The 12565-nt window shown below is 43.6% G+C and overlaps 1 protein-coding gene across 1 annotated transcript in view; it reads left to right on the top strand.

The window, feature by feature from the left end:
• Nucleotides 1-12565, top strand: part of FAM13B (family with sequence similarity 13 member B) — a 69753-nt gene that overhangs the window by 12735 nt on the left and 44453 nt on the right. The window contains exons 2-4 of the mRNA XM_081090750.1: nt 6546-6712; nt 8662-8853; nt 9490-9702. Coding sequence (XP_080946876.1) covers nt 8697-8853; nt 9490-9702 — 370 coding nt within the window. The 5' untranslated portion in view covers nt 6546-6712; nt 8662-8696. The remainder of the gene's footprint in view (nt 1-6545; nt 6713-8661; nt 8854-9489; nt 9703-12565) is intronic.

Genomic DNA, 12565 nt, shown 5'->3' with positions numbered 1-12565 from the left:
TCTTTTTCTTTTTTTAATATATTTTATTGATTTTTTACAGAGAGGAAGGGAGAGAGAGAGTTAGAAACATCGATGAGAGAGAAACATCGATCAGCTGCCTCCTGCACATTTCCCACTGGGGATGTGCCCGCAACGCAGGTACATGCCCTTGACCGGAATCGAACCTGGGACCTTTCAGTCCGCAGGCTGACGCTCTATCCACTGAGCCAAACCGGTTTCGGCTCTTTTTTCTTTTTTTAAATATATTTTTATTGATTTTATACAGAGAGGAAGGGAGAGGGATAGAGAGTTAGAAACATTGATGAAAGAGAAAGATCCATCAGCTGCCTCCTGCACACTCCCTACTGGGTATGTGCCCGCAACCAAGGTACATGCTCTTGACCGGAATCGAACCTGGGACCCTTGAGTCTGCAGGCCGATGCTCTATCCACTGAGCCAAACCGGTTAGGGCTCATTGATGTTTCTATCTCTTCCTCTCCCTTCCTCTCTGAAATCAATAAAAACGTATTAAAATTTTTTTTTAATTTATTAGGGAGAGAGAGACAATTTGTTATTCCACCTGTTTATGCATTTGTTGTTTGCTGATTGTATGTCCCCTGATCGGGTGTGGAACCACAATCTTGGTGTATCAGGACCACTCTATTCCTTGAAAGTCTACACATTGTATCCTCTGTGTAAAGCCTTTTATTTAACTGCCTTTTTCATTTTATTGATCCTCTCTGTTAAGATATTTCATCAGATTTCTTTGGGACATTTTTTGTGGTACCTGCTATTTTTTATTTTATTTTATTTTTTTATTCTTTGAGAATCGGAAATTGTAGTTTAGATGTTCCATTACTTTTCTAGGACTACAATGACAAATGACTACAAATGTGATGACTCTAAAATAGAAATTTTTCTCTCACAGATCAAGAGGCCAGAAGTCTAAAGTTAAGGCGTGGGCAGGGCCATACTCCTTTTGAAGCTCTGGTGCAGACTTCCTTGCCTCTTTCAGCTTCTGGTAGCTCTTGATGTTGTTTCTTGTCTTGTGACAGTATAACTTACTTTTCTCCCTCCATCTTCATGTGGCCTTCTTACCCACTGTGTGTGTCTTGTCATCTTATAAGGACACCAGTCATTGGATTTAGGATTCACCCTACAACTAGGATGATTTCATTTTTGAGATAATTAATTACATACATAAAGATCCAATTTCCAAATAGTAACATTTGAGGTTCTAGGTAGACATGAGATTTTTGGGGACACTATTCAACTCACTACAGATGTAGAAGGAATATTTACATGATTTAAGTTCTGTAAAGGGAAGTGGAGCAGGACTAAGTAATGCCAAAAACTATTTTGCAGTCTGCAGAAATATTTTGGGCTACTGCAGTCTGAATGCCCTCAATAGTGTGCTCTACATAATGGTCTCAAGTGAATAATCATTGACTAGTAGGGCTTGCCACTAATGTCATGCATTAAATAACCTTTCAGCAAGCTCTGAATAAATGACCTCCTAAAATGTATGTAAGATTTTGTGGCCAGTTTGAGTGATAAAATGTGGGATTCTATGGTACTTTAAATTGTATAGTGATTAAGAACAAGGACTTTAAGAGCCAGAATTTGAACCCAGTTCAAACTGTCTGGGTTCAAATTCTGCCTCTGACCCTTAACAGTTGGGATTTCTGTGGGTAAATTGATAAATCTCTATGCAATGTCTCATTAAAATAAAGGTTAAAAGAATAATACCCAATTAATACATGTAAAGTGCGTGAACTGTCTAGCACACAGGAACTGCTCATTTAATATTAGCTGCTCCTGTTTTCATCTTCATTGTCAATGCTCTTCAGGAGAAAAACTCAATAGCTGAAAAATTTATGCCTTTGTTTTTCTAGTAGTAAGGATCTCTGTACTGATGAATTCATAGATTCCTACCCAGTGTAACCTTAGGAAAGATGCTTTTCAGATTGTTCAGTTAGAGGCTGGGAGTAGTAGAGAACACAGGATGAGATAACTGGTTCCTGATTTCACTAAGGACACTAAATGAGTAGCTATTTTAGCGATTATATGTAATTTGCTTCTGACAGACTCCAGTGAGTCTTCATTTATTGTACATCAAGCAAATCCCTTTTCTTTATGTCATGATGTATCAACCTGAATTGTAAGTTCATTAAACATCTTGTCCCTGAAGTTAACTTCTTTAAAGGATCTTAAATATAATTGACCCTCTGTATCTGTGGGGCCCTCATTCAGGCATTCAACCCAGATGTGGATGGAAAATATTTAGGAGAAAAAAAGCTTTTTTGTTGCTGCCATGCTATATAGTTAGGCCTGTCATGGTTGGTACTGAGTATGTACAGGCTTTTTCCCTTGTCATTATTCCTTAAACAGTCCTATATAATAAAAAGCCAGTGACCATAAGCATAACGACCAGAATGACCACGTGACCAGTTGCCATGAGGTGCATTGACCACCTCTGCCCCCCCCCCCCCCCCCCCCCCCGCGCCCACAGGCTCTGATCGCAGCATGGCAAACGGAACCGTGGCGAACAGGTGAACTAGTGGAATGGCCGACCTCTTGGTCCCTCCTCCCCTGGCCCACAGGCTCCAGGGAACCGGAACCATGCTGCGATTGGGGAACCATGGTGAACCGGGGGATGACGGCGGGGTGGGACTGGGGACTGGCGAGTGGGCAGAAGATGGCCCTGATCGCAGGCTAGGCCTAGGGACCCTACCCGTGCACGATTTTGTGTACTGGGCCTCTAGTATAGCATGATAACTATATACATAGCATTTACATTGTACTAGGTATTATAAGTAATCTAGAGATGATTTAAAGTATAGGGACGATGTGTATAGTTTATATGCAAATACTGTATTATTATCCTACTAGAGGCCCGGTGCACAAAAATTTGTGCACTCGGGGTGGGGGGAGGCATGGGGGGTCCCTCAGCCCGACCTGTGCCCTCTCGCAGTCTGGGACCCCTCAGGGGATGACCACCTGCTGGCTTAGGCCTGCTCCCCAGGGGATTGGGCCTAAGATGGCAATCAGACATCCCTCTGGCAGCCCAGCAGCCCTCGGGGGATGTCCACTTGCCAGCGGGGAGCAGGCCTAAACTGCAGTCAGACATCCTTAGCGCTGCTGAGAAGGTAGGAGAGGCTCCCACCACCACCACTGTACTGGCAGCCATCAGCCTGGCTTGTGGCTGAGCAGAGCTCCTCACATGTGAAAGCGACCTGATCACTAGAGGGCAGCTCTTGCATTGAGAGTCTGCCCCCTGGTGGTCACTGTGTGTCATAGTGACCAGTCATTCCCAGTCTTTCTGCTGTTAGGGTCAGTTTGCATATTACCCTTTTACTATATAGGATAGAGGCCTGGTGCACGAGTGGGGGCTGCCTGGTTTGCCCTGAAGGGTGTCCCGGATCAGGGTGGAGGTCCTGCTTGGGTGCCTGGCCAGCCTGGATGAGGGGATGATGGCTGTTTTCAGGCTGGTCACACCCCCTTCAGGGTGTAGGGCCCCACTGGGGTGCCTGGCCAGTCTGGGTGAGGGGCTGAGGGTTGTTTTCAGGCTGGCGGGTGGCTGAAGCTCCCAAACTCTCCTTTTTTCCTTTTTTTTTTTTATTCTGGGATTTATTTACTTTCTATGGCTGTCACTGGAGCTGAGAGCCGGCTTTAGCTCTGAGGCTCGGCTCCAGCTCTGAGACCTTGGCTGCTGAAAGCAGGTATCTGGGTTTGTTTGGCTTCTATAATTGTAACACGGTCCTGCTCGCTCTAGCTCTGACAGCAGGTTTCTGGGGTTTGTTTAGCTTCTATAATTGCAACATAGTTGCTTAGAGTGCAAGCTCAGAGGCCGGCAGCAGCAGACGGGGAACCTTGGCTTCCTCTATCACTGGAGCAAGCAAGCCTCCTGTTCGCTTCAGCTGCCTGGCTGCTGGCCGCCATGTTGGTTGGCAGTTAATTTGCATATCACCCTGATTAGCCAATGGGAAGGGTAGCAAAGTTATGGTTAATTACCATGTTTCTCTATTATTAGATAGGATATAATAAAAGCCTAATATGAAATTGTTTGACCGGGAGTTCAACCGCTCGCTATGACATGTGCTGACCACCAAGTGGCAGCACGGAACATGGTGGGCATTGGCGACATGGCACTGGCAACAGGCAGCAGTGGAGGCACTGCCGGCCCTGATGGGCCCTGACGGGCCCTGACGAGAATGGGACCGCAGCAGGATCGTGGAGCAGGTGTGCGGGCAGCGCCAGGCCAAGGCAGGTGCGAGTGGGGGCCCTCTCACCCCGCTGATTGCCCTGCAGACGGTGACCAGTGGCTGGCAGGCCCTGATTGCTGATCAGGGCTGGCCCCAGGCTGGGACGGGGAACTGGGGTTGGGTGGTGGCGACCATCCTCGTGTGGCACCTGGGCGGGGGGCTGCGACCTGTCACCGGCAACCTGAGGGGGCGGGTGATGGGGACGGAGGTGCAGTGAGAATGCGGGGTGTCAGCCGAACTTGCTCTCACTCCCCCTGCTACCCTCCCCAGGAACACCAGGGCTCATACTGGGGAAGCCCCGTGCTTAGGTGCCAGGCACCACGAGGAGCCCGCCCCACACCTGCATTGCCTCTTCTGGGTGAGCCAGGCCACAGCCACTGGGACTGCAGGGGCTGGTTGTGCCGGGAGCCGGTCCATCCTTGCTGTTTCAAGGGACCTGGCATATATGGCATACTGTTCTTAATATGTTTGCTCACCTTCGTGGCACTATGTGTTTTCACCAAGGTCACCTCTCTGAGAAAGGTTGTTTCCCCAGGTAGGGATTTTCCCCTGAAGTTAGGGAGGGAATAAAACCCCTTAACTAAGTGCCAGGCGGGTAATTAATCACTTTAACTACGAACAGTCATGCTTAAGCTACATAATCTTTACTCCCTGGAATGGAGATAAGAAACGCCCTAACCTTTGTAATAGAGATTGATAGGATTGGAATCAACTGGTATAAATACAGATGTAACAAGACAACAGGACACAGAACCTACACAGAACCTAGAGACAGAAGAACTTTGCTGGAGAGAACATGGCAAAAGATCCTGGACAGAAACTGGCCACACAACCTAGTGACAGAACCTAGCGAGAGAACATGGCAAAAGATCTTGGACAGAACCTGGCTGGAGAACCTACAGAACCTGGCAATAGAACCAGGCAAGAGAACCCAACCATGCTGATCAACTGAATGCTGCCTCTGTGTTATTCCTTCTTTGCCGACTCTGTCCACACCTTTGGGGACCCCTGGACCTGCTGGGGTGGACCCCAGCATGGTTGGGCTCCCCGTGGGTTCATGCAGGAGCCAGTATGCGAGGCCTGCAGCTTCCATGCGGTGCCACTGGGAGGCCCAGAGGCCCACGCTGTGCCCTGACCCGTGGCATTCGGTTGCACTCACCACATCTCTGCGTGGGGACTCGGGTGCCGTGACTTAGGCAGAGGGGGGCGTGTGGGGCCCCGGCGGCCCAGGTGTTGCCCAGGGCCCAGAGCTGGGACCTGCCCTTCCATGCCAGACACCTGCCTTTGATCACCAGCCAGGCCTAGGGACTGCACCCGTGCAGGAATTTCGTGCACCGGGCCTCTAGTTTTATGTAGAGACTTGAGCATCTTCAGATTTCATATCTGAGGAGGAGTAACAAATCCCCTATAAATATTGAACCCTGAACTTTTCTTAAGCAGAATGCTTCAGTGTAGTTTACTGAGCTTATTAAAAGATTTTAAAATAGATTATGAGAATTCACAGGTGATTAAACATTGCCAAACAGGTTTTTCCCTTCTTCCCCTCTCTCTCCAGCCTGTTTGCTAATATTTAATATTATTCAAAAAAGAGAATGGAAACTAATTCTCTATGTATTACATGCATGCATTATCTCAGTTAAACTTTAACAAGTGTGTAGGTATTATTTTATATAAGGAAACCTAGGCTTAGAGACATGGAAGTTGTTCAGGGTCACATCTACAGAATGGTGGAGTTGATATTTGATTGCATGCCCTTCTGGTTCTGTTAACTGATCTTTGCCAACATGTACTATTACCTCTCCAAATCAGAAAGCTCAGATAACTAGTTCTTGCTAACAAAATGTTCGTTGTATACAAAGAAAAGAATAAAGTATGTAAGTGAAGTTTCAAGCTTAAAATTATCTTTCATTCTTTGATCTGAAAATGTTTCCATGCTTTGTTCTGAGTATTTATGGATGGAATGGAACTGGGTGGGGTGTCTATGCAAATGTGGGTCCATTGAGGAAAATGAATTATTTGAATAGCATAATCTTTGAAAATGTGTACTGCCAAAGATTCTCTTGTGCAGTTCCGTTATTTATTTTTGGCAAAAAGATTCTTATCCTAGTTAGCCATCATACTTTTAAACTTTGTGCAAGATTTTGCCCCTAAATAGGTCACAGATTGATTTTTTTTTTTTTAGGCAGAAGAATGCCTTTCAGTATAGGAATCTTCCTAAATGAACCTCACTGCTTATTCTAGTCCCTTCTCACAGTTAAAGATGTTATAGGAAATTAAAAGAATTTTTTTTTCTTCTTCTAGATTAATTGCTGAAGTACTGATCGAATTCTGCGTTTCTTCAATGAGGAACTACAGGCTGATCTTCTGCCATAATCTCAAACAGCCATAAATGACAAAAGAATGCTTGCTCAGTGAGGGTAGCTGGTGCAGAATTCGTTTTTTAAACTTAGGTGTTTAAGTACTCAAAGGTAAGTTTTTCAAAATGGTAATTATCCACAGAGATTTTGGAGTTTACCTAGTATTACTGCTATTTGATTATTAATTTGAGGTTTTGTAGTCATTAGCTGGTACCAGATGTATTGAAGAATGGATCTTATGTGTCTAAAACATTTTAAATTTATGGCATTTTGCTGTCCCTAAGTTAATGTCTACTGTTCTTTTATGTTGGATGGATTCATTTCCTAGTCATGTTATGACACTTTCTTGCTCCAGTGGGTACATCTATTCTGTAGGGTGTCCCAAAAAATGTATGTACACACTTTAAATAATTATAAAGGCAGTGTCTATTAAATGACATTTTATTTTCAAAATTGAGCTATCAGCTGTTAAAGTGTGTATACATTTTTTGGGGAATACACTGTATATATGGACTTTATTTATTTATTTTCACAATATTTTTTATTGATTTTTTTACAGAGAGGAAGGGAGAGGGATAGAGAGTTAGAAACATTGATGAGAGAGAAATATCAAATCAGCTGCCTCCTGCACACTCCTACTGGGGATGTGCCCACAACCAAGGTACGTGCCCTTGATTGGAATTGAACCTGGGACCCTTCAGTCTGCAGGCTGACACTCTCTCCACTGAGCCAAACCGGTTAGGGCTGGACTTTATTTTTGTAAAAACTTCAGAATATTGCCTGGCCGGTGTCGCTCAGTGGTTGAACATCGACCTATGAACCAGGAGGTCAAGGTTCCTGCCCAGATTGCAGGCTCAATCCCCAGTAGGGGGTGTACAGGAGGCAGTCAGTCAATGATTCTCTGTCATCATTGATGTTTCTATCTCTTTCTCCCTTCCTCTCTGAAATAAATAAAAAATATATATATTAAAAAAAATCAGAGTATTGAACAGATTAAATTTTTTGCTTTGTTATTATTCTCTTGTAGTACAGAAGGAGTTGTTTCTCTGGGGTGATGAAAAAAGCCCAGTTTGTATCATTTTGTTCATTATTAACTTTTGAAAAAGTTTTTTTCTCTTTTATTCCTTTTTGTTGAACTTATTGGGGTGGCACTGGTTAACCAAATTGTACAGGTTTCAGCTACACAATCCCACAACACATCATCTGTACACTGTATTGTCAAGTCTCCATCCATCACCATTTATCCCCTTCTTTTAAAAATACTCCTTTCCCACATATAGTAATATGTTTATTTTAGAAAATGAATTTTTCTTGGGATTGGTTTTGATGCTTCAGATATTAGAAACATTTTTCCCACTGCCTCTTTACTGATCACAATTACAAAGTTAAGACTAATAACTTAGTTCTTCTGTGCTGTGCAGATTTTTGTTTTGGGTAATTATGAAACAGGATTGATAATATTCTCATTGAAAGTCGATGTCTAGAACTGAAAAATTTCCTTTGTTTATAAACACATATTATGGCTGCTCTGTCATGTAGAAATAAGAACTGGTTAATCTTGTTTTTATTAGCCCATTATTCATAAAAGTGATTTTTGTAAAAGAAACACTTGTAAAAGTGATTCGTTTACATTTGGGTGCTTATGAATAGAGGGGTTAGATGAGTTTCATATAACAGAGTCCAGACATGATTGGGTTTGGCTTCTTACCTGTGTCATTAATAAGCTTGGTCAGTAAAGGTCGTCTTTGAGCCAGATTTGCCCTTTAATTCATCTTTAGGACATTAATGTCCTTTGCTAAGTTTAATGATCAACTTTGCCATTGTTTGATAAATATGCAAGTGTTAAATGGAGTATTTAGACCTAACCCTACATAGTAGAGAAAATGCTTAGGTCATTATATTGAACTTTATTTGTAGAACATACTAGTGTGGGCCTGATAACTGAAACATATTTAATAGGTGAGAACACACTGAGGTGTAAAGCCTTTTCTTCAATGTATTTAGTCATATTGCCACCTGTTAATCATTATAGTCTTTTTTTGTTGTTTTTCATTTGGCAGAAAAGACAGCTTTGATTTCTGGCTGCAAAAAAGATATGAGGAAGAGCTCCTCCCCTTCCTTGAGTAACTGCAACTCCGTTCTTGCTAACAAAATATTTGGAATTCCACTTGATGAGCTGCAGCAGGGAGGACATCCAGACAATGAGGTTCCATTCATAGTCCGCCACGTTGTGGACTATATTGAGGAACATGGTATACATTTCCTTACTTTGAGGGCTAGCCTTTGTTTTAATAAACACTACTTGTCCCTTTTTGATCTTGGATTTTTTTTTTTTTTTTTAGCATGGAAAGTCCAAAATATAATGAGGAAAAACATTAGAAATTCTTTTTTTACGTTTTAGTGTGTTTTATACTCAGAAATGCCCAATGTAGAACATTTTAGTGTGGGGGAGATATTAGGAGTATTTTTAATGGATAATGGGGTGGGATAGCCCGACCAGTGTGCTCAGTGATTGAACTTTGTTTGACCTATGAATCAGGAGATTAGGGCACATGCCTGGGTTGGGAGCTTGATCCCCACTAGGGAGCGTGCAGAAGGCAGTCGATCAATGATTCTCTTTCATCATTGATGTTTCTATCTCTTCCTCTCTTTTCCTCTCTGAAATCAATAAAAATATATTAAAAAAATAGGGGGGTGGGATAAAATAGAATATCCCTCAGGACAGACAGAGTTAGTATGTTTTTAGGTGTGTAATTTGAAGGTGTTTAGCCCAGTCAGGGGAGCTAAGAATGGCTTTCTAAAAGTCTGAATATTTTAAGTTGAGTGGAGAATATACGACCAAGTAATCGAAGTTGAAGCTTATTTAATTTTGCCTTGAACTAATGTAGGAGGTCTGGAGCAACAAGGACTTTTTCAAGTCAATGGAAATGCTGAGACAGTGGAGTGGCTTCGGCAGAGATACGACAGTGGAGAAGAAGTGGATTTGGTTAAGGAAGCAGATGTTCCCTCAGCTATTAGTCTTCTTAGGTTTTTCCTTCAAGAACTTCCTGAACCTGTTATCCCTGGCAGTTTGCATATTCACTTGATGCAGCTTTCTCAAGGTAACAAAATTTGATTCTTATCAGTCATTTAACATTAATTTCAAACTCCTTACCTTTAGAAATCTTGATGTGTAAGCAGTAATTATAGTAGTTCTGAGATTCATTTTTTATGTGCCCATTTCGGGGACATAGGCTTTTTGGGGCTGTTTGGTCTAGTCAGGAATGGCAACTTACCAGATTCCTGTGGTATATTTACTTTTTATAATTGGTCTAAGAAATAGGTTTAAAAGGAGGAAAGGCAGGATATAAGAACAAGAAGTAAGCCGAAACCGGTTTGGCTCAGTGGATGGAGTGTCGGCCTGCGGACTGGAGGGTCCCAGGTTCGATTCCGGTCAGGGGCATGTGCCTGGGTTGCGGGCATATCCCCAGTGGGAGATGTGCAGGAGGCAGCTGATCGATGTTTCTCTCTCGTCGATGTTTCTAACTCTCTATCTCTCTCCCTTCCTCTCTGTAAAAAATCAATAAAATATATTGAAAAAAAAAGAACAAGAAGTAAGAGGATAGGGAAAGAAGAAAGAAAAAATATATTTAAGGTGGTTTGTGTAGCAGAGTAGCCAGTGGTGTTGCTTAGTGGTGATGTTATTACAGGATATTTATCCCTGGTTTGATAGAACTTTCTAGCAAAAATCAGAAGACAACTTTGATTTTAGGTTTAAAATATATTTAAAGCTTATTCTTGGCCTGAAAGAAAGACAATATCAAATTGTACATCAGGCTCCAAGCTAAATAAAGAAAAAAAATTTGTTCTTGTTGGGTTAGTTTTTTGGTGGTGACTAAAAGTAGGGCCCAGCTGGAAAGGAATAGGGACAAGAAAAGTAAAGGTAGTGACAGGCAGAAAGGTAAAAGAACCAAGAAGTGAGGAAATTCTTGTGTTCCTAGAGCCAAGTGGTATTCATGTGTACATAATGAGTGATATGTTTGATTATACAGGAAACTTTATGAAGATGGCATATAATATTATACATTTGTTGAATATTTAAATTATTTTTTTCTGGCTTTTCTCTTTGTGTAATGGAATGTCTCTATTTCTTTGAATTGGAGCTTCTACAGAAATTCTGTGATGTTAAGAAATTATAGTCCTAGCTGGTTTGGCTCAGTAGATAGAGCGTCAGCCTGTGGACCAAAGGGTCCTGGGTTCGATCCTAGTCAAGGGCATGTACCTTGGTTGCAGGCTTTTCCCTGGCCCGGGCCCTGGTCGGGGTGCATACAGGAGGCAACCCATCAGTGTGTTTCTCTCACATCGATGTTTCTGTCTTCCCCTCTCTTCTACTTGCCCCAAAAATCAATGGAAAAATATCATTGGATGAAGATTAAGAAAACAAAAAAACAAAACAAAAGAAATTATAAATACTAGATGAGTGGATAAAAAAGCTGTGGTACATTTACTCAATGGAATACTTCTCTGCTGTAAAAAGGAAGAAAATATTACCCTTTGTGACAGCATGGATGAACCTGGAGAACATTATGCTAAGTGAAATAAGCCAGTCAGAGAAAGACAAATACCATACGATTTCACTCATGTGGAATTTAATGAAGAACTACCAAGCAAAATAGAGACAGACTCATAGATAGCAGGCAGATGGCTTGGGTGTGGGGGGAGGGATGGGTGGATGGAGGGATTGAGCAAAAAAGAAAAAAAAGAACTCATGGACACAGATAATAGTGTGGTAATTGCGGGGGATGGATAGAGGTGGTAGAGGGCATAGAGGCAATAAAAGGTGATGGAAAAATTTTAAAAAAGAAATTACAAATACTTCCTGAATGCAGGACATCCTAATATATAAAAAGCCAGGGGCCATCACAACCGAAACAACCACATGGACGACCAAACAGCAGGCTGTGTGGGGAAACCAGGCTGGCAGTGGGGGGGACAGTGAGGGACAACCAAATGACTAAACAGCAGGCTGCATGGGGTGACCAGGTCGGCAGGGGGGGGCAGTGAGGGGCGACAAGGCTGGCAAGGAGGGGCAGTTGGGGGCGACCAGGTCGGCGGGGGTGGGCAGTTGGGGATGACCAGTCCGGTGGGGAAGGGCACTTGGGGGTGACCAGGCCTGTAGGGGGGGCAGTTAGGATAAATTTGATGGGTCTCGGCATGGTGGGAGGGAGCTCTGGGCTCCGGCTGGGGTGCAGTGGAACTCTGGGTCTCACGCAATCGGAGGCGTGGCTGGCCTTCAAACTGGACCCTGATAGGAGGGAGGAGGGAGCCTCATTTCTTGCAGAATCAGCCGTTGGTCAGCTTGCTGTCAGTGGCCTCTCAGCCAGGAATCCCATTCACCTGCACCACAGACGCTGACAGGAGGGAGGAGGGAGCCCCATTCCTTGCAGAATCGGTCGTTGGTCAGCTTGCTGTCAGTGGCCTGCCAACCAAGAATCCCATTCCCCTGCACCTTGGACTCTAAAATATTTCCTCTAATTAATTACCTTTTAATGTGCACGAATTTCATGCACCAGGCCATTAGTCCTATATAATAAAAGGCTAATGTGCAAATCGACCGAATGGCAGAACAACCAGTCTCTATGACGTGCACTGACCACCAGGGGGCAGACACTCAATGCAAGAGCTGCCTCCTGGTGGTCATTGTGCTCCCACAGGGGGAGTGCCACTCAGCCAGAAGACCAGAAGCTGGGCTCACAGATGGCGAGTGCAAAAACAGTGGTGGGAGCCTCGCCCGCTTCGCGGCAGCGCTAAGGGTGCCTGATTGACATAGGGAGTGGGCCTAAGCCATCAGTTGGACATCTCCCGGGGGCTCCCAGACTATAAGGGGGCACAGGCCGGGCTGAGGGACACCCCCATACCCCCAAGTACACGAATTTTGTGCACCGGGCCTCTAGTTTTATAATAAGCTTGTGTGTATCCTTAAGC

This window comes from Myotis nattereri (assembly GCF_964212035.1).
Source record: "Myotis nattereri genome assembly, chromosome: 5".
Classification (NCBI taxonomy): Eukaryota; Metazoa; Chordata; class Mammalia; order Chiroptera; family Vespertilionidae; genus Myotis; species Myotis nattereri.
The sequence above is the reverse complement of the archived record's forward strand: the minus strand, read 5'-3'. Positions and strand labels throughout refer to the sequence as shown.